Source organism: Ambystoma mexicanum, chromosome 12 (assembly GCF_040938575.1).
Source record: "Ambystoma mexicanum isolate Mex_15411 chromosome 12, UKY_AmexF1_1, whole genome shotgun sequence".
NCBI classification, from domain to species: Eukaryota; Metazoa; Chordata; class Amphibia; order Caudata; family Ambystomatidae; genus Ambystoma; species Ambystoma mexicanum.
The window spans coordinates 1,218,329,983-1,218,352,867 of record NC_090936.1 but is presented as its reverse complement, the minus strand read 5'-3'; the positions used below and the strand labels follow the sequence as shown (position 1 = coordinate 1,218,352,867).

The 22,885-nt window shown below is 43.0% G+C and overlaps 1 protein-coding gene across 1 annotated transcript in view; it reads left to right on the top strand.

Moving 5' to 3' along the window:
* LOC138514393 (sodium-coupled monocarboxylate transporter 1-like) overlaps positions 1–22,885 on the top strand; it is an 892,200-nt gene that overhangs the window by 135,971 nt on the left and 733,344 nt on the right. The window contains exon 2 of the mRNA XM_069629875.1: positions 17,498–17,563. Within this exon, the coding sequence (XP_069485976.1) occupies positions 17,498–17,563 (66 nt within the window). The remainder of the gene's footprint in view (positions 1–17,497; positions 17,564–22,885) is intronic.

Genomic DNA, 22,885 nt, shown 5'->3' with positions numbered 1-22,885 from the left:
TGAACTGTCTGACTGTGTGATCTTCGGCAACAGGCCCCCGGTGTCACTTGACCCTGGCTCCGGCCCTTTGACTTTTGAACTCCTGTCTCTGAGTGTTTCTCGATTCTGTCTGCCTAACCAAAATATTGCCTGTAATTTTTGCCTCCAACTCCCTCTGGGTATCTCAGGTGCTAAGTGTGTTTTTGCCCCGGTAGCATTTCATGGCACGGATACGCGTTTATTTAGTAGACCGAACTGTCAAAAAGTGATCGCAATCGTGTTTGCGGTAACGTGTTTTGTGCCCAACACAGGTTCATTCAAACACAGGGTACTTACCTCGAGACTTACTGTACAAAGTGAATTGGTTAGTTGTAGGGTATTTAACATGTGGTTTTTGTTTAAGTTTAATAGAAGTGTTGTGTTTATAGTGAATGGTTTAAAAATAAATGTACTTATATTTTTCTACCTGAAACCTTGAGTCAGTGTTTGCTTGAGTCACAGTAATTGTGGTCCCTTTGTGTAATCTCTGCTGCTGCTCATATACTCTTGAGATATGCCTGGCTGCTCTGCCACTGCTACCACTCTGACATAGCTGACATAGCGGTACAGGCTTATACCAAAGGTAAAACTTGTATTGCCACCTGTAGTCTTAATTTTGTGTAGTGGTCCCTAAGGGCACTGCACAGGCTTCTGCCTAACATTAACAAAAGGGGGGAATGCGGGGAAGGGACACGATTTTCCCACACCCCAAAGCGCTTTAGAATAAGGCACAGGTAGGTAGCCCTCGTCCCATGGCCTTGCAGGGCACATTCTTCCCATTGTGTGAAGTTTGGCAACATTTTAGGACAATGAAGGGTTTGTGGATCTGTGTAGTTACTTTAATAACATATATAGTGCTGCCGCTGACCCGGAGGCTTAAGGCCGCTGACCCAGTGGCTTATGGGCGCTGAACAGACAGCCATGTAGCTATTGCCTTTCCCATCAGTGCCCAGGATACAACCTATTCCGTGCTCATGTCTGCGGCCTATGCCTGGGCTGCTGGCTGCTGTGCTACGTTTAAGGTTTGTGTTCCAATATGGCTGCTAATAGCTAAAATGGCTGCTATTCTCACATGTGCACTGCACCTACAACCTAAACAGTTAGTCACTAAACATATAGACAAAGCTATTTAACATTTGGACATAAGATTCAATTGTAATAGGACATGATCAAGGTCTTTAACAAAATCGGAATATACACATGTGGTTGATCACTAACACTCTAAATTCAATGAATTCAAAAAAATTAACAGTTGCTATTTGAATTGAAACATTTGTGGTACACAATAGGTAATCCCATCTTTGGACAGTGTTTAACATTCCTAAATGGTCACAGTGATAGGTGAAGTACTTTAAACGTTCTTTAACCAACAAGGGACACAACGAGATGAGATGTTCTAATGTCTCAACCGCCTCAGTGGACAAACAAAACCGACAAATGTTTGCTCCCTCTGGAATGAGTCTGCGTTTAGCCAAAGTGTCACTAGTATACCACAAATTAAAATGCAAGCCTAGTATACCAGTGCGTATGTGGGGAGACAGGAATTTGAGCAGATAAGGTTCCAGTGTGCCAACGCTTTTATGTTTAAACCTCTGGATGGAAGCATGTTTATAGCGTAAGCATTCAACTCTAGTGTTGATCCAGTCACTGCGATAAATTATGGACTTGGCATTGTCGGTGTTGGTTACCAAAACATTAATAGTCACCTCGGCTCTCAAAAGAATGCAAAAGATGCCCTTTTACCAGCATTTGACAAAATTATGATTTGTTGCAAATATATAGTTTGACAAGTAGTTCACGATATTATCATCACAAGTTGATATCAAACATCTCCGGAGGAGGGCACAGAACTTCCATTGGTATTGTGCATGTAATTAAACCAACCCCAGTTCATAACGTACCCATGACCCTGGGACGCATTGAGGGAGACACAAAACTGCTTACCAAAATTTTGCTTCAAGTTTGTCTAGTGTCGGCTTAGACCACACTGATTGAGATTCAAGACCATATAGAATGCAAGGGGTCACTTTTTGTTTCCAGTATATTACAGCAGGTTTCAGGGTAAACTTGCCATAGCGATGCAATATGGTTTTAGTTTGTGAAATTGCTGTGGCTAATTTCTGATTCACAAATTCGAGATGACCTTTAGATGCGACAGTACCCTCAAATATCATGCCCAAATAAGTATAATTTGGAACTACTAACAGTTTATTTAGTTTGATTGTCCAATGAAAACTTGATTTATTCGCTGAATAAACTACGATTTGTTTTTTTTTTGTGTTAATTCTTAGCTCATTTTGCTCTATATAGATGTTAAAATTATAGAGCAGGCCACGTAAACCACTGGGGTTTTTTGAAATGAGAACCAAATCATCGGCATACATGAGAGTATATATGGGATGTTATTTACTTTCGGTGAATCTGAAGGTACCGCCGAAAAAATATGTCTGACATGTAAGAAGTAATTATTATTATTTATTTAATGTGTTATAGTTTAGTTAATAAACTTTACACAGCAAATAATAATTAATAGACTTTACACATAACAAATAATCATTAAACAAGGAGTAGTTCTAGAATCTGCTAATATAACATAACATAACATAGGATAATAACAACACCATAAAGTAGCAATGAATATCAATGAATTTAAAGAAATACAAAATTAAAATACCAATCTTACCTTACCTAAAACCTAAAACATGTCCAAAGTGTCACCTTAGCTAATAGGAGTAGAGAATTAACATAAATTAGCAACACTTTTCAGAGTATCATGACATTGTAGTACTCATGGAGCCACAAACTTCGCTGTTCCTTGGCATTGACAAAGTCAAGAGTTGAAATATGAATAGGAATATTCAGATCTTAGTGCCCAGTATTTTCTCTATCCTAAGCCAGATGTTGTATAGGGCAGTAAAGACTCAAATACTTTCTGAATGTACACAATGATGCCAAAATCATGAGTATACTTCCCAATATGGTGATGAATTACGTCAATCATACTTATTGTGTTAATACATGTTGAGCTGTTTCCAATGTATTGTCTGCTTTACACAATTGGCAGATACGTTGTTCCACCAGAGTCCGCTCTCTTCTGTCTGTGACCATTAAGGGCGGAAGTTGGTCCATTCTTAAGAGGAGTATGAAACATCGCAGTCTTTTGGAAGGGCACAGGTTGAGGTAGTTTTGCTGTTTCATAAATGAATAGAGCCTAAATTGTACAAATTCATAGCTTTTCGAAGAACTAAGGTGGGCAAAGTTTTCCAACCAGTCCCACATTTCAATATGCTTGTGAAGAGCCATATGTGCCTGCTTAGAGTAACCCCCTTCTCGCCAAGACCATGCTACATCTGCAAGATGTTTTAACATTTTAACAGCAGGTGAGAGGGGATTTTGCTTCTTACATATTTCCTGGTTAATTGTTGTCAGTAGAGGATTCGTTGTACTACTATGCATTTTCAAAAATAGCCCAGACCTCTTTTCCATGACAATAGCTTTTAATGAAGGTATTCCCAATTCCAGACGTAAAATGCCCATTGGAATACCAGATGCTAGGCCCAATACCCGCCACCAAAATCTCCCCTCTATGACCTGAAGCCAGCTGAGATCTAGATCAAATAACGCCTCTAGCCCATAGGTTATTATGGGGATGAACACTTGCAGATAAAGTTGGCGTGAGCCCCATAATGTAAAGCCTCCTTGTTTGTTTGTGAAGCTCACAATTAACGCTGTGACCTGCGCTGCGCGCGTGCTCCGAGAATTTTTGCATGCCACGTATTCCCCACTGGGCTCAAAATCAATACCCAAATAACGATATTGTGGCGCATATGGGATTATGATATTGCCCACCATGAGGTTAACGTGTGATACTCTTTTCTTGGTAAATTGCAGAACCTTCATTTTATCGAGATTAATGGTGAGACCATTACATTTAGCGTAGTCCCACAATGGTGTGGCCGATCTGCGCAGACCACTTATCGTATGATCAAAAATGACCAAGTCGCCTGCGTACGCCAGGACAGAGCAAACCGTCTCTCCAATTTTAGGAGGGCAATTGGATGCGGCAGTTATAGCCACCGGTATGTCGGGGACATAAAGATTGTATATCAGAGGGGCAGTCACACAGCCCTGTTTCACCGCCCTGTTCTGCTGCACTTTATCAGTCAGATGTCCCTCTTGGTCTAGTTTCAGCCTGACTGGGGTGTTATGGTGCAGCAGTCTAAGGTAATACAGAATGCCAGCGGGGCAACCTAGGGCAGTAAGTTTAGACCAAAGACGTTCTCTTGGGACTGTATCAAAAGCTGCTTTGAAATCTATGTAAAAAGCATATACCGGTGGTTCACCTTTACTGCGGGCCCTAGTTCTCAACAGATTCATGACCATCAGATTATGACTCATCGAATAGCCTTTCCTAAATCCACATTGGAATTTGGATAAAATATCGGCCTCGAGAACCCATGATTGGAGCTCCTTCTGCAATAGGGAGGCAAACAATTTGCCTGTTGTATCCAGCATGGAGAGCAGCCGATAGTTATTAGGATCTAACCGGTTACCCTTTTTGAATACAGGTATCAATACTGCCGTCTGCCATGAACTTGGTATTGACCCCTGTGCCATAATCTTCTCAAACAGTATTGCCAACAATCTCGCCCAAAACTCGGGCTGATTTTTGATAACTATGTTGGCTAGACCGTTAGGTCCAGGTGCTCTGGAGGATTTAAGTGTCTTTATCTTATTAATTATGGCCAAGTAAGATATATCAAAGGGTATAGTGGGTGTCAAGGCTATCTGAGGACAGGTCTCTTCTTTCTGTAATGTAGTATTAGGTTTCTTTAGGAAGTTTACCCATTCCTCAGCTTTAATCGGGTTAACCAATTGGCCCTTAACTCGCTCCCTGGCACTTCATCAGGAAGTGACCAGATGCTACGCACATTTTTTGAGCAGATGGTCTGGATTAATTTCTGGTGAGCCAAGGTTTTTTCAGTAAATCTTATATTTTTGATGGTAGCTCTATACTTGTTTTTAATTTTCCTCGCAATCACACCTAATTCTTCAGATGAACCCAGCTTTTTCTTGCTGAAACGCAGTTCCCTTCTCAGGTACCTCTTGGCATCTCTAATCTTTTTGTTAAATAGGGGGAGCCTTCCCTCAGGTCTCTTCATACTCATAGTAGGAACTGAGGCATGTGAACAAGAAAAGACCTTTATCCAGTTTTCTATTGATTCAATGGACATGTAGTTGAAATCGGGTAAGTTGGGCCATTTGTCAGTCTCAAGTGCTAATGTGGCCTGGTTATGTTCTTGGTCGACCATCTTATATTAGTCCCTGCTTTGTTTACATATACTGTACCCACATTGCTCTTATCAAGTACTCTCTGTCGGATATTTAATACACATCGGAGTGCAGAATGATCGCTCCATTTGTTTAATGATACAATCATATTGTCAACCACAAGGAGCATTTTAGGGCACATGAATATGTAATAGAGTGTACTACAATACGACCCATTAGACCAAGTGTATTTCCCGGGGTTATCACTTATAGTATAACCATTCAACGTTTCGAAATCCCATTCATCAAATAATTGGCGCCAACATGGCCACTCCAAGTCAGATTTAATGTGGATCAACAGACGTTTCTCTCTTAGCTTAGGATTTTGTGGGTGCATCCCTCCCTCAGCAGGCATGCAACAATTAAAATGGCCCACAACAATAACCGCTCTATTTCCAGGTAGAACAGACCATGAGGCTAATAGCTCATGAAGGGCTTCTTGGAGTGGTTCGCTTATCAAGGCGTGAGGAGGATTATATATATTTATTAATAAGAATGTCCCCCTGTTATCCTTTAGATCATACTCGACCTCAACTGTGAGCATATTGCTATCTTGATTACATGGTTCCGCCTCGAAATCAGCAAGCTAGCCACTCCTATAAGAAGCCCTCCATATGGTCTACCTTTCTCACCCCTTTTAGCAAAGGATTGATAGTTCGTATAACCATCAAGTAGAAGGATGTCCATTGCCCATGTCTCTTGCAGGCATATTAGATTATGTTTCACAACAAAGTTTACAGATCCGTCCGGAGCCAGCAGATGTGCAAATCCTCTACAGTTTCAAGACAACAATGACAAATTTCAATGTTTAGGTAACACCTCCGGGAGAGATTCCCGCTAGCCATTTTAGGACCAGCTGGACATCTGTAACTTCTACTTTCTTTCCCTTAGGGATCAAGGGGCACACCACCGAATTGTCCGATCCACCTCTTCCCTCATATTCGGTGCTAGGGTCAACTTCGTCCGAGTCTGCATCAATTTCAACATCCACAACCCACAGCTCCTCACAATATTTCCTGATCAACTGTGCGGTGGAAAGAAATTTACAGTGTAGGGCGGAAACACAGGGATTAGGGCCTTTTAGTGGCTCCACAAACTGAAAATCATCGGACTTTAGAACATGTAATTCCGGGACGGGGTGTAGATGGATTCCCCCTCTGGCACGCACCTCCTTGGCCGCACCGTGGCCACACCAGCTCCTGTTCGAGCGCCCAGAGTCTCGATCAGCGTTCAGCCTATTCGAGTAAAGGACCCACAGGGATCCAGAGAACAACAGAACAACAGACAGTCAAGCCGCACTGCCTCTAGAAACTCCTTGAAGCCACTTCCAACAGTCAGAAGTAACTGAAAATAGCCGAAGCGAGCAAGCAACCCTGTTTGAGACCCCGTGCCGTAGGAATTGATGAAGACAGCAGACCCTCAATAGTTAACCAAATATGAATCGATGTTTGTGAATGTAACAAGTAAATATTTTCTAGCAATGTGTGAGGACAGTTATCTCTTTTGAGTTTGGATGATAGTAGGGGTCTGGAGATAGCATCGAAAGCAGTATGCAGGTCAACAAATGCAAAAAATACTGGTTGTTATAGTATTTGGCATTGGGTTTTTATAGCACTAAGGCAAAGCAAGTTTATGTTAGTACCCATACCTTCCAGAAACCCAGTCTGGAAAGGGTCTCGTCTATTGGTAATCTTTATCCACCTGTTAAATTCACGCAAGATCAACTTCGTGAAGAGTTTTCCTGGCGCATCTAAAAGTGCAATAGGTCTATAATTATGCGAGTCCGCACAGTCACCCTTCTTCTGGATCGGCACAATTTTAGACTTTTTCCAGGATATGGGGAAGATACGCAAAGATATAACCTGTTGAAAAAGACTATTCAAGATCTCCACCCACATAGCTGGGTTTGCTTTAAACATGGAGTTGCTAAGCCCATCAGGGCCCATCGCCCTAGAGGGGCTAATTTTCTTAATGTATTCTTCAATAATAGAAAGAGAACATTCAATAATCCACTCTGCAGTATGCTGTAGTGGTGGAGTGAGATCAGAGAAGGCAATGTCCGTGGCCACCGTTATGGCGTGGTCCGACGCCACCTGCAAGATCTCCTGGGCCTCAGCCCTCTTGTCGTCTGGGAGGAAGTACAGCAGGGGAGCGATCTTAAACCACCACTCCCTGTCGTAGTGGGCCATAATCGCTAGGCTGTTGGCCGCCTTAATTGTCGTCGCTGCCGACGAGATGACTCGTCGTCCCATGGCGTCCAGTTTCAGCCCCTCACCGTCCGGTTGGGAGGTCAAAGTTGAAGCTGTCGCCCCCGCCGCTTTCTTCTTGGCCGCCGCCGAGACGACCGAATCCGGGGTCGGCTGCACCCTAAGGCACAAAGGGCGGAATCCGGGACCCGGTACTTCTTCTCGTATCGGTCCCTCTTGGCAGGCGTCGTGGAAGGGTTCTTCAGGGGAGACGAGAGACAGCCCTTCGTCCCACATGTCGTCAAGTAACGGGACCGAGAGGACCGTCTTTCTCCTGGCCTCACGCCATTGATAGAGGAAGCCTTCCTTCTTCTGTTCTTCTGGGCAGAGCTGGAAAGGCTTGTATGCCCTGAGAATCATGGCATGGAAAGAGCCAATTTCGTCGGGCGGGGAGGCCAGAGGAGGTGGTGATGGCAGGCCCATCCTGTCGTCACCACCGTCGTCATCCGTCCCTGTCGTGGCCGTATCCATTCACAAATCCTCCGTAGGATCAGGGGAAGGCGATGAAGGCTGAGAGGGCCACGAAGACTGGAAGGGCAGGGGTGGATAACTCTCCTCCGCTTGCCTGGAGGGCGTCCTGACAGTCCCGGTTCTGCTGGGTCGTCCGTCGGGGGTAAGGGTAACCTTGTCCTTATCTCCGTACATAAGGCCTGGATTGCCATCAATATGATCCCCAAGTTGTCCTGAGGCTCGGGCACAGGCCGCGACGGGCGCAACGGTTGGGGGGTGGAGTCCTCCTCCTCCACGGGCTCGTCGGCGGCCTCCTCGGGATTCCTCCCGTGGGAACGGACCTCCTCGAACCTCTTGCTGAGGACCTTTACGACTCCAACCAGCTCCTCTTCAGAGGTTGAATCCGTGTCCGTGATGGCCACACCCCCCTCTTTTTCCACCGGGGTTCTCACGGGGGTCTTATCGATGGGCTGAAAAGAGGATTCCCTCCGCGGTGGCAGGGAAACTCTGGGCCCCGAGGTCGCCTCCACTGGGGTAGCCTCCACAGGCTTCGCCAGGGCCGTCACAACTCCCTTGATAGAGGCCTTAGCCGGGTGAATCAGGCCTTCACCACCTTGGGCGTGCTTGAGGCCTTCACCTTGGGGGGAGGGTCACCGCCTCGCTCCCCCTCGGCTGACTCCTTTGAGATCGACCGGGACCTCTCCAGAAGCTTACCCGGGTTCTCTCTTCCCTGAGCCAGAGCGTTGGCTCGTGGTTGATGGCGTCGGTGAAAGTGCGCCCTGCCTGGCAGCCGAGGAGTCCGACCCTTCGGCGCTCACGGTGCCCGCGGACTCGCAGGGCTTTGCCTTCTGTTGGGCCCCCGTCGCCGGGGCGCCCTCACAGGATTTAGAAGACCGTTCAGACTTCTTCTTCTTCTCACCTGCTGGGCCCTTCTCCAGCCAGCTGGCGAGGCTGATCCGACGATCCCTCATAGTCTGTTCCGACAAGTTCTTGCAAAACGCACAGTCCTTCTCCACATGCGTTTTGTCTTTGTGAAGGCAGTAGAGACATCTCGAATGCTCATACTCCTTGAAAACATTCTGTAATCCGCATCCAGGGCAGTTCCTGAACAGCTTGGATCCGGGCGTCGAGCTTCCCTTGTCCTGGGTCATGTCCACGAGGTAGGCCTCAGATCCTCCAAGAAGCGTAACTCGACAAAACTTCGCCCTTGAGGGGCGTAGAAAATTCCGAAACGGGTCCCCATTGATTGGAAGTAGAAATGGTGGAGCTTGAGGCTCGATTGACCGAAATAATGAGATTAAACTCTTTGAAAAAAAACGCAAAACGCAGTAAAAGCTTGAGAGCTATAGCATGAGGACTCCCAACACTTGAACGTGCGGTAAAAATCTGAGGATGGCTGCCAGGGGAGGGGCTTAGGGAGAGGGCAGTCATTGGCTGGGGGCAGTATGACCCAGAGTCCAGTTATTGGTTACTACTAAGAAAGACAGATCAGAAACGAAACTGATACTGATTTTTTCTTTACCGAGGATTCCCAGCCTGATGACGGGTAATATTCATGAGCATGTGAATCCATGCCAGACCCCATGCTGGGGAATGAGTAAACTGGGCTAGTGAACAGACATTTGGATGTTATTATTGATGAGAAACAAGTTTTGAAGAGCCATAAGGTTCGGTTTAGACCGGCAGAAGCAGGTTTTGGCATTATTGACTACTAAATCCTGACAATGCAATAGTTGGGGGGTGGGGTCACGTTACCAACTGATTCTTAATGACAACATGTTGTGGTCACTATGCTTTTGCGGTATAACGTCAAAAGATTGTATGTTTCCACTCAAAGTCGAGTGGACATATATGTAGTCAATATTGCTACTCACCGTCTCCCTATGCCAGGTTGAACGAGCTGGTCTATCACCTTCCATCGAGTCATTGACCATGTGAAAATTCCTCTCGCTCATGAAAGTAGACCAGCGATGGACTTTTAGGAAGTTGGATTTATTTTTCTGAGACAATCAAGGTTGAGATCTCCAACTATGATCGTATCAGTAATACCTGAAGTGGTGATCACTAAGTCAAGTAATCTTGTGAGGCCCGCATAGAAAGCCTCATCGTGAGTCCAAGGGGATTACGATACAAGTTGATGAGAGCAATCCTATGTGGTGGACACGAGACCTTGACTAACTGTAGGTAGGCCGATTCCGAATCCCATGGCAGGATCAAAAGGCCTTTTCTCATGTTAACTCCAACCAAAAGGCCTGAGGGTGGCCTTCCTTTGGTTCCGGTAATAGCAGGGATCAGCATGACTTCATAATTGTTCCATACAGGTATGTGCGTAAGCCAAGTTTTTTGGAGTGCTATAACATCATACTCCAAGGGGAAACTGCGAATGGATGTCTGTAGATGCGAATGACCACGTGTGTTCCAACTAGCAATGGAAAATGATGAACCGGGGGACTGTACTGATGGTTATGACGTAGAAGAGTTTGGTCGCTGCACTGAAATACCAACGGGGCGACTCAGATAGGTGTTAGCGGGGATCTTGAATTCAGACGAGCGGGGTCTTGCGTAATCAATAAACCCATGCTGAAGAGTTGCATTTTAGCTCTCCATATAGTATTGAGAACGACCCCAGATGGGATCCAGAGTCTTACCACCGATCATGTGGAGTCTGATATAACTTCGATTTGTTCGATGTCGATCATGTGGAGTCTGATATAACTTCGATTTGTTCGATGTCACCAGAGGTGATATCTTCTAGTTCAACTACCTCAGAGAAGATATTAAGGACACTACGCCTATTCAAATCGTATGCTTCGAAGGCACCTTCTCTGCATTTTAGGATAAGCGAGTGGCAACTTGAGTGTTGTTCAGTATGTCGAGAGACAGATGTGGGCCACTGATTTAGTCTAGATGGGTAAGGTACACTTGTCCCATTTTTTTATGGGCTGCTCAACACTGTTCATGCATATTTCTGAAGGAGCATCACAATCTCGTGCATGGATTAGAGAACTTGGCCTTAAAGCAGCTGGTAACTGCGTAGTGGCATCATTCGGTAAAAGCCAATGTTGCAATTGAAGATCTTTGTGCATTGGAGCAGGTTTTTTTTTCCTTTGCTTCTAACTGGAAACGTTGGAATAGATAAGTGTCTACTGCTTGTCTCATATGATCAAGAGTAGCAGCCGAAACTAGATCATATTCTGGATCTGGGAGAACGTTAAGTTTTGGTGGCATGAGAGGCAATGTGATATTTTTATTACGTGAACTAGGAAGTTGGTTGTTCTCGGCACGCACAATCAAGGTCTCGTATTAAATCATTTAACGGTGGATAAGAGACAGGTAAGACGGGATCATCAACCTCGACCGATGAGGGACCTAGTGACGAGGCAGTGACCTGCGTCATGGGCAAAGGAGGTGTTGGAGTCACAGCGCCTGCCTCATTAAAAGGAAGTTGGACTGTTTCTGGTTCCTCAGGGCTTTTATCTTGGCAAGAGGTAGATTTAACAACCTGGAAAAACGTCTGCAAGGTATCCTTGCGTGGTCTAGCATTTAAATTGTTTTTCAAGGTCATAACCACAATGGCATCCACTTGCTTATTTTTTTCTTTTTTTTTTCTTAGTCTTTGTATCTGGGCAGGCCAACCTGGCATTTTTTACCTGAGGTTGAATTGATAGCGGGACCATAGCATTGCAGTCCTGAGCGCTAGATAGATCTGGGACGCTAATCCAGGAGTCATGCTCCTCTGACACCCTGGGAGTAGGTTCTGCATGCAAACTATTGGTGATAATGTTCGGAAAGGCAGACAGAACTGACAGAACAATGCGAGGGGAGGCCGAGGTGGAGCGTATCATCATAACTGATACATTGTCGCTCGGCACACATTCTTCAATCCTCACTTTTTTAACAGCTGAGTCAAGGTGGTGCAAATGGGCTTCTAGCCAAACAATCAAAGTCTGAACTAAATCTTTTCCACGACATGAAAACATGTCGGAAATATATGGATACAAAGGCTTCACCTGCTTAAAGGGCTAGCAGGGTCCTTCCAAGCCTTCTGGTATGTGTAGCACGAAGCACAGTCAGGCAGCAAAAATAGCACCGGGGGAGCACGCAGCCAAGCGGCACTTCACCACGGTACTTTCACACGAGTGCGCGCATCAAATCACAAGTAATCATGAAATTGATCTGGACACAAAGAGAGGACCTCCTCTATATTGGTTTTACCCCACATATATTTAAAAATGAAGACGAAGCATCTAGTTTCTTGGAAACCTCACTGTTGAGTGGAGAAGTCATTGGAGGTAGTCAAGAGAGGGTAGGCAATCCCTATATTAATGAAGATATTTTGAGACAACTAAATTCATTTATTGACGTAGTTAAGGGACTGACAGGGCTGGAACCGCTGACGACTAAGCCTGCAACCCTGCAAGGAGCTCCATCGGTTTAGCAGTGAAACAAGACTTACCATTATCTCATGGAACTCTTGTGGATTGAATAACTTTAAGAAATGGTTTAGTCAATTAGAAAAAAAACTAGATTCTTGATGTTATATTTCTCCAGGAGACTATGTGTATAGCTCCATGTGTAATAGAGGGCTATACATCATGTGTACAGCTAGCAAAACGAGGAATATTAGAGCGCCCTGTAGGTGCGTTGACTATATGAATTAATGTTGCTTGTCAAGCATCTGCCACTGTGATTTACACATCTGATCATATTTTGGTAGTGGATTTGTATGTTTGTTTAGATGCTAAGACTTGCCTGTTGCTAGTATGTATTTATTGGAATAAGAACGTTATTTAATCCATTTACAAGATATTCTAAATTTAATATTTGAGGATGCATTGTCCCTTAACCCTGCTACAAAAATATTTGTAGGAGGTGACTTTAACGCTTGGTGTTATGTGTCGCCTGATGACTGTAGAGTACAAAAAGGAATTTATGCAACCCGGGCCATACAAAATGGGTAGAAATTGATAGATTTTTTCCTTGTATGGGATGTACAAATGGTAAAAATAGGAGAGGGTCCTCTTCAATACACTTGGTTTTGAGGTATTACCACCTCGGTCATTGACTATTTTTTTGTATCCTCTGAATTGTATTTCTATCCTGAGCCAGTCTCTATTTTAGCTCTGGCGCTTAGTGACCACTTGGCTATACCATTGGTTATACATGTTTTCCCATAACAAAGCTAAGGAAGATCTAAAGATGTGTTTGGTGGAATCAGACCGCCATTTACTAACTGTAAGATGGGCTCCTATAACCTGTGCGCGATTCCTTAGAAGTATTGGGTCTGATCCTGAGATCGGCCGGGTTATTATGTGTAAGGGGCACTCACCATTGGAAACAGAAGAATGTCTCGATCGACCTATTCAATTCCACTTAAAAAGTGTGATTTTGGCATCCAATGGGAGCAAACCAGTACATAAACCCTGTCGACACTATTATAATCTTGCACTTGCACATATTAAAAGAGAATAAAACAACTCTGTCAGACAAATATTGTGGCTAATGCACCCCTTGTCAGTGATCCAAGAGCAAATGACAGTTATTAAACAAGCCTATAAAAATAAAATTAAGTACTTAAGGAAATCACTTGCAATTGCTGATAACCAACAAATGATTTAACAACTTCTAAAGCATGATACCAGACAGGTATGGGCAACGTTACGTACGCTCACCTCCAATTTGGAAAGATCAAATGAACCAGCTATTTCTGCTGAGGTGTGGACTACATATATACAAAATAAATACTGTCTCCCGAACAGATTTGACTCGCACAGTAAAGTGATGGCTGAAATAGAGAAGTGTAAAATGTCCCCTTGGACTATCGAGGACATAAGTGATGCAATTCACAGAATGAAGAACTCTAAAGCCCCAGGGCCCGATGGGCTACCAGCAATGCCTACACAAAGCAGATCCAGAGCCTTGGGCTGAAATACTGACAGTGAAGTTTCATACCATCTATAGATGCAGAATGATTCCAATCTCTTGGCATTCTGCTATCATTATACCTCTGTACAAAAAGGGTCCTCCTAATTGTCCAGTAACCTTTAGACCCATCGCCCTTACTGATGTGTCGTCCACATTTTTTCCCTTCTGCTCCTACAGCAAATGCAGTCCTTCATAGATCAACATAATGTATTGTCCCACTATTAAGTGGGATTTCGTAAACAAATTGGATGTCCCTTGAATGCGACTATCCTCAAACATTTACAAGCTCAAACCCAACAGTCTAAAATAGGGCCTGTGTACATGGCAGCCATAGAGTTAACAGCAGCTTTTGACAGCGTAATCAGAGCTGTACTTTGGGAGAAAATAATTGGAATAGGATTTCCTAAAAACTTGGTTGCAATGATTGCGAAACTTCATCAGAACACCAGTTACAGGATCTGACTTAATCGCGAGGGAGCGCTCACTGCTTCCATAGCTACTGCAATTGGGGTTAAGCAGGACTGCAACATGGCGGCCGTCTTGTTGAATCTCTATCTATTGGACCTAGATGAGGCTTGGAGTAATTTAATACTCCATCCTGCAAAACTAGGCTCATTAAAGCTCAACTGGATCGCTTTTACTGACGACTTATTATTTCTTTTGGGCCTCAGCATAAATTGGTCCAATTTGCTGTGTTTGCCTCTAAACATAAGTTGGAGGTAAACCCTACCAAATCAAATATTATTATATTTGCCGATGGTAAGCGCAAAGTGATCAAATGTGGGTGGATGCTCAATGGTGTTTCAGTCGCTTATCCTCCCAATATTCGATATTTGGGTTATACCCTTACTGATGGGTATTCTATTAAGATGGGGAAGGGGTTGTTAAACTGTAAATGAAAACCGCTCACATCGCAAATGAAAATAATCATGCGCAAATATTGTATCTTCTCTCTCCTTCCCTTAATTCAATTCTACCTTCTTAAAGTGGAACCCATCATTTTAAATTGCCTAGACATATGTGGAAGTGAGATTGATGTCCATCTAGATGTTCTCCAGGGTTGCCTTAGGAAAACTGTGCTGGGCCTTGCCCTATCTATCCCCAACCCTATCGTATGCCATGAGCTGAGAGTGCTCCCACTATCAGTAAAAAGAAACTAGCGGTTGCTGATGAATTATACTACAATAATGAATCCACAGAAATCCTCATTATATGAGGATCTTCAGCGGATGGTAAAAGAGCACAAAGTCCCGTCTATGGAAAAATCGTGTACCAAACTGAATGCCATGCAAGATGATATCGATGTTAGTATAGAGGATTTATGTAATCATTTACCCCAGTTGTAAATAAAAAAAAATCATGATTTCCACTGGTGTATCCTCTTGGACAAAGTAGGGATTTAACAGTCATTTGCAGAATATGGCGCTTATCGTCGTAAATGGGGTGATATACCCATGTATCAAATTAAATTTCCATGCCATATTGCAAGAAGAATGTACCTACGTTTTAAACTTAATCAATTCCCAACTCTAGATAAGATCAAACATTGGAAAATATTAGGCGGGGTTAACACTACTGGCACATGTCAATTCACTAATAATTGTAATAGCAAAGAATCCTGGAAGCATCTAGTGATATACTGTCCACACTTTGAGAGGGAAAGACGTAGGATACTGGGGCCATATCTTGCTGATGAAGGAATGTTTACGTGAGATTTAATATGGAATCGAGGTATGTGGGGAAATTCTAAGCATTGTCGAACTCCTCTATCTAATAGATGAGAATATATCGGCGGAATAGAATATGGACATAATCGCTTATATTCCGCCATAATAGAACATGGCGGAATATAAAGCGATTTGATTAAATCAAAGATTGATGGTGCGATATATGAGAGTAGGGATTGCATTTATAACATGGTTTAAATATGTAAATAAGGAAGAAATATTGTTATTGAAAAAAGGAATTGATTTTATTTGCTCTAGACGCATAGAAATTACTTTAATGAACTGAATTAATAAATATAAGTGGAAGCTCACTTAAGAAAAAAAATGATGGCAATGTTTGTATGTGTTAAATTAATAGATATGGAATAATACATTGATTTTAAATTGATTTTAAAGGGTTATAAAGATTAGAGAGGTATAACCCAAAGTGTATTAAATGTTGGTTTTATGTAAAAGATCTTATGGTTAGATCAGATAATGGTGTGTGTTTTAGATTAAATTTATGATGTTAAAGTAAGATGCATGTAATTTTTGTAAAGGTTTTTAAATGAGATAAACCAAATACAATAAACTATATGTATATATACATCTGGCATGAAAGGAGAGCAATTCTCCTGGTAGGATGATGAGGGTATGTGTATTTGGAATTAACATAAAATGAGTAGACATGGGCACCCCACATCCACAATGCACAGTGACCCCACTCAAGGCAGTTTGAAAGCCTGCCATTCACCAGGCTACCTCACATCTGCTACCAGCATTGAGGGTGCTTGGCTTGGCATGTCTATCTGCATGTTAGGCAGTTACTCAATAAAACTGCCCCCAGGTCTGCCTGACGTCATATACAGCTCTGTGATGCCAACACAAGGAGGACATCTAAAGCGGGGGCATTAGAGGTGCACAAGTCTGTCCACTTGTACCCGCAGCGTCATTTCCCCTGGCTCACTGCTGTGCTGCTATTGTGAATCACCAGTACCTGTCATTACCTCCTCTTAATGGCAGAACACTTGGTACCGTTCTATGCGGTATGTGAACGGCGCTTGCTGAATCACTCAGCCATCCACTCATTTATGCAATTAGTCACCTGTCCACTCACTCATCAGTCTCCACGTCACTCACCCACCCAATTACTCATTCATTTATTAATGGTCACTCATTCTGTCCCTCACATACTCATGCAGTTGGTCACCCACCCTCTCACTCACTTACCCATCACTCAGTTACCTTCCTGGTCATACCAGATTATTTCCACAACTCTTTTCCCAGTCTTAAAGTCTTGCAGGAGAACATGGGTCAACGCTTGTCACTGGGAGGCCAATGTTGTCAATGAGGGGCCAGTATAGTGGTTGTGTTTCTATTATACTCACTAATAGGCCAGTATTGCCATTGAGAAGCAGTATTTTCATGGAGATGCCAGTATTGACTCTGATAGGCTAGTATAGTCAAGGATAGGTCAGTACTGTTTCTGAAAAGCCAGTATTACCACCAAAGGAACAATAGTGCCACCGACAGACCAGTATTGTCGCCAGGAGGCTAGTACTGCCACTGATCGTCCAGCAGCATCACTAAGAGGCTGCTAGCGTACCTTCAGTTGTGAGTTGGGTTTATTTCACAAACATGGCTGTAGTGAGGATGGCCTGGCACACCAGTGTGCACTCACTGCTCTTCTCATAGTGAGCAGTGTAACACACCAATGTACAAGGAGAGAATGTGCCAGTGTATAAAAATGGTGTTATCTTAAGTGCATATATAGACTTGCGTGGAGTATACTAATGTCAACCTATGTTTGCTTCTTTATAGTACTTGGAACTCCGCTTTAACAAGTACGTGCGCCTCCTGGGGACAATCCTCTATATGTTACTAACCGTGAGTATTTCAGGTCACCTTCTTCTCCCACAAGTGTGATTGTTATAACTATTTTAATAATCCAAAACATTTAGAAAACAAAGGCGTGCAATACGGGCCATCTAAGGTGCGTGACCTCTAGAACCAAGGAATGCAGCACTCATGAGACACCCTGAAATGACAGGTGGTCACATGACAGGTGATAGGAGCTCAGCATACTGCAACCCCTCCAACCTTTGGTAGTACACAGAGAGCTTGAAGGCTTTGTCCTGACAGCGGCGATTTTGTAGAATGTGCCAGGCTGCCGGAATGGTGGGAAATGCTTTCTATAGCCAAATGTTTGCACTCACTCTTCCACATATCAAGATCACCGCAGATTCCAAACATGTTTCTACAGGTCGCGTTCTCAGTGTTATCTAACTTTCATCAATCATTTCACTTTTAGGAATGCCTTGCACATTTCCTAGCCACTTTCCATCTGCAGCTTGTATGTCGCTTAAATGACCAGCTGCATCCCTCCCATTTCTTAGACTCACTTACTGGACATGTATTGACTCACCTGCCAACTTGACGTTCTGCAGGCGTCACTGAGGCTGAGCAAAACACACATTAGCCACAAATGTTTGCTGAATAATAAGTGTCATGAAATGAAAGACTACTAAGGGGATGATACAGATGAACAAATAAGAATTATATATGCTTACTCAGCTGGTTAAATTATATGGAGGCTAAAGAAAGTAAAAATGTAAATTAATAAATAGGAAAAATGATGCTCTCAACTTGTCTATTGTACTTGCACTAAAATTGCATTATTAAAAAGGCCACTTCTAAGTGCAAGAGGAATCCTGTTCCCTGTCCTTCCCTACTGGGGGTGGATTGCCAGGCCCTGCAACAGAAATGCTCACATTTTTGGGGGATATTGACATAGAAAAATTGAAGTAGCCTAGAACATCATCCCTATCCAGAAGAGGTATCAGTTTCATGCATGGAGCTCTCCTTGGATGCCAGCCATGACCCACCCACAGAAAGATCCTTCTTGAGGGCTTTTAAGGGCTGTAGGCTGGGAAAAAAATTAAATTCCTGCTGCCATCTTGTTTTCCCTATTGCAGTAACATGTTTCCAGAAAATGCCAAATATGCCTTGCTCGGTGCACACCTTTGGTGATGTCACCTCTGCACCCATGCATGACAAAATGTATCCCTGAAAATGCAAGATATGGAAGTTTAAACACATTTTAGGTGACTGCAGACAGAGTGTTTCTGCTTTTGAAAGCAGTTAGCAAATTAGTGAAAAGCATGCCTTCAAGAAGCCAAGTAGCCCAAAGCGGAACCCATGTCCGATTGGGAAACCTCGATACCATACTTGTGGAAAGCATATACTGTAGGTTGAGCAGGGTATTTATACAATAGGTAAAGATTGTGCCCGGGAAGTAGATTAGTTTTACATTGAACTCAGGAGTTGCTGTCGTCACACTCTTGCCCAATAAGACCACCCCGCATGAACACTCTGTCTCAGACATGGGTCCAAGTGCATTTCTGGAAAGTTCTCCGACCCCCAAGCCGTGCAAAATAGGCGCTAACATGCTTTTGTCAGGCGCTATATGACAAGTGCAAGAGTACGTCTGTCTTCTACAGATTACTTTCAAAATATACAGTATGGGTTGGTGACAGGATCTAAACAAGATCTCAGTACCTGGGGTCTCAGTATCTGGGGTCTCGCAGCCACATGCAATACCGTTTAATCCAGTGGTCTTCAAACTTGTTTTATGCCAAGTTCTCCCTTGAGTAGAAATATTGTTTCTGGGCCCTCTCAGCCCCTACACCCCCCCCCCCACAAGCCATAAATGCTTATATTTCCTATCAAAAAAAGTCTCTGTAATCTCATTTTAAAGAGCTTGGAGCCCCCTCACTGGTCATGCTTTGGGCCACCAGAGGGGGGCGGCCTCCCAGTATGAAGACCACTGGATCTGTGTGCTAGACCAGTGTGGTCTACCCACATTTCCTGAAACAGCATGGTCAACAGGTAGGATTCTGTAAACCTCCACTGACCCATGCGTACCCATGGCTGCCCCTTATGCTTTCCTTACCTTATATGAGCCAAGCCCCGTCGCCAGTTCTCGGCTTCCTGTCTCACCCACCTCACCACCTCTGGTTAAATTGTGCTTTTAATATCCACAAATTTCAACAACGTAACTTTAAAAAATATATATTTTTCATTATATGGTTAAAACATTCAACCTTTAATAATGATAAAATAAGCAATTCATGTAACAATAAGAGTAACATTCATGTGAATGCAGAAAAGGACTATTGTGAAATCTTAAAACAATGATTAAATTGAGTAAATAAGTAAATTGGCATCTTATTAAAGGAGTTTATACAAATTGGATCAGAAATGAATTCTCAAATTCATTGTCAAGACTCATTATCAAACATTCAACATCTAAGCTCGTCATAAAACATCAGCCTCAATTAATTGTCAAAAGGACCATTTTAAATTTCATCATCAGAATTCATCATAGAGATTCGTCCTCATGAGGACCATCATTCAGTACTGTTGTGTGGGTTCAGTGAATTTATTAAACCAACTACAGCAATGACTATGGAGGTGGTCCTCCCAGCCAAACAGGACTGGCAGAATATGTCTGTGTCAACAATGGAGCTTGTATGCACAAATCTCCTGAAACAAAGTTTCATGAGCCCTCAGTTACTCAATGCCTGAGAGTTTCACTTGAATCTAAAGTATTGCAATAGTGACAAGTAATCTGTTCAGGAGGTATGATGCCATATCTGGCAAGAATTAGCTCAGTGAGCAGCAAGTTCGATCGAAATTGTAGAAATATGGCTCTTGTTAATTTGTCCAGATAGATACTTAACAAAGGTGCTAAAATGCCCAACTTCTTATAATCAGTACACAGATGAGGCAATGAAGAGTAAGAGTGTGTAGAGTCCATATTTTTTATCCAGTCATGGTTATACAAAGAAGCCTTTGCCTTCAATGGATTCTGCACTAAGTCTTCAAAGGAGCAATTGATGGCATGTAGATTAACAGTGCATCTTTCTGACATGGTGCAAATTCAGGCACAACCTTGATCCTGTAGGATTTTGTTTTGATCTATGAGCAAGTATCCCTCAATTGGACATAGAATCTTTCGGAACAGCGATAACACTCTCCAATCTGCTCTAGCTTGCAATGAAACAATGCCAAATTCATACCTTACTGCCTCTATTGGCAGAGAATTTGGGAGTCTTAATGTTTTTCTCCATATGAGTGCCTGTAGAGTTGACAGGCAAATCGTCACATTAGTGGGATAGATTTCAATGCCAATTTTGCCCTCATAGAATGCAATTGCAGGTTTTAGGGAGTATTTGCAATATTTCTGTTCAACCCTTATTAATTGGGAAGAAAGAGCATGAACACGATCCGTATACCATTGTTTTAGGTTCCCTATACAGGGCTTTGAATTGATTACAAAAAGTATCAAGACTAACGCTCCCATTGTATTATGCCAATAAACATTTAGGATAAGAATATTCATTAATCCCCTGTAATCACACTGAATATGGGTTGCCAAAATTCCAAAACACAGCACAGGTCACCCAGTTATTGATATGGTGGGGGAGGAACGAACACCTATAATTAGGCCGCCAAAGGGGCGACTAAGCGTACCTCGCCGGGTGAGGTGACATGTGAGATGATAGCCATCCATTCCAAGCGGCTCCAGTAACCAGGTCTCCTGGAGAACGATCAATGAAGATTTTTGCAATTTACGTCCAAGTTCGACATTGGTTAGTAAGTGGCTATGACTTCTTGTGTTCCATGAAATTAAGTGTAATACTGATATGAAGGCTTTGTTAGAAGCACAAAGAATTCATTTGTGTTGTGAGGCTTTTAGTAGCAGGAACAATTATTAGTCTGCTCAGACATGTGCATGATTTGGTATAGACATTGTATTTCAGCCCTTGGAATAGAGTCCACTGCCACATCACAAGACTTAGAATTATACTCACAGGATTGTTTGTATTGAGAAATATCAAATCCGAATGCTCTAAAGTGTTCCCTTTCTTTCATTATGTGTTCCAACACAAATTTTGATTTAAGAAAAACAATGGAGGAAGTCTACTCTTTGGAGATCATTAGATGTAATTTCAGAGAGACTCGGTATTGCAGAAGAGTTGTTCATTTAAGTATTACAGATTGATTTTCAGGTAATAAACCTTCAAACTGTATGGCATATGGATATTCCTCCAAGGTGTTTTTCACATTAGGCAAGTCTTTGTGTTAATTCAAAAGAAGCTCACTCCTTCTAAGAGCATCAGAACCTAATGGAACTCGAATTTTGGTGCTATTTTGTTATGATTTGATAGGTTATTGATAACACGCTTAATACCAAGAGGTTTCTAAGCCTGGACCCGGGAATCGAACCTGTGTTGCTTTGCGTTGTCTTGTTTCCAAGGCAAGCACGTTGCCCCCTGAGCTATCCTCCCGAGACAATCTGTCACTGCCCTCCACAATCTGTGGTGAGCAGGCAGATTTTGTGCCCAATGCCATGCTCATTTTTTGAGGTATATGCCCAGTGGGTGGCTGACACGAGGCAGTGCAGAATGTGGCTATGCCATGTGTAGTCATTGTATTATTATTGACTGTAAGGCTATTCTTCAGATAATGGGTTTTCCCCGGTCCACCATTGACCCACTAGTGGATTGAGGTGCAGTAGTGGTTTTAGGTGCCTTCATGTGTGGGGATTTTATCGAATTCGTGGATACAGCGGATTTTGTCAAGGCAGCTTTTACTGCAGGTTGATCTAGAAAAGTAGAATTCAATGTTTCGATGAACGGTTAGGGATTTTTTGGGGGTTCTTTTGTTCTTGGTTTTCCGCTGTAGCTGATTTGTGTTTACATTGGATCTTTTCCATGTATATTGGAGGTTATAATGGGTGGAGAGGAAACATGCCCAACAGAGTCGATTTCAATAACAATAAGGGAATGCATAGAGGTGCAGGTTACTTCTGCGTCAGAGTCGGAATCTATGGTTGTGTTGTGTGTTGTTTTACAAGGCGGTTCTTTGCTCACAGCCTGTGTGGCATGTATCCTGTCTCTATGAGATTGCATCGAAGGCTTTTCGAAGGCAGAACTATTCACTCGAGATCTTTCCACATGCAGGCATTCATTTGAAAAGCTAGCACGCTTAGCCACACCTCCCCACCTTAAATTACCCTTATTGGACATTTGCTCAACCTCTGATATTAAAGTGTCGGAAAAGAAATTCCTTGGCTGCAATATGCAATTTTATATTGTCACATTTGAACAGTAACGATTCCAAAGCCACAGAGTTAGCTTTAAC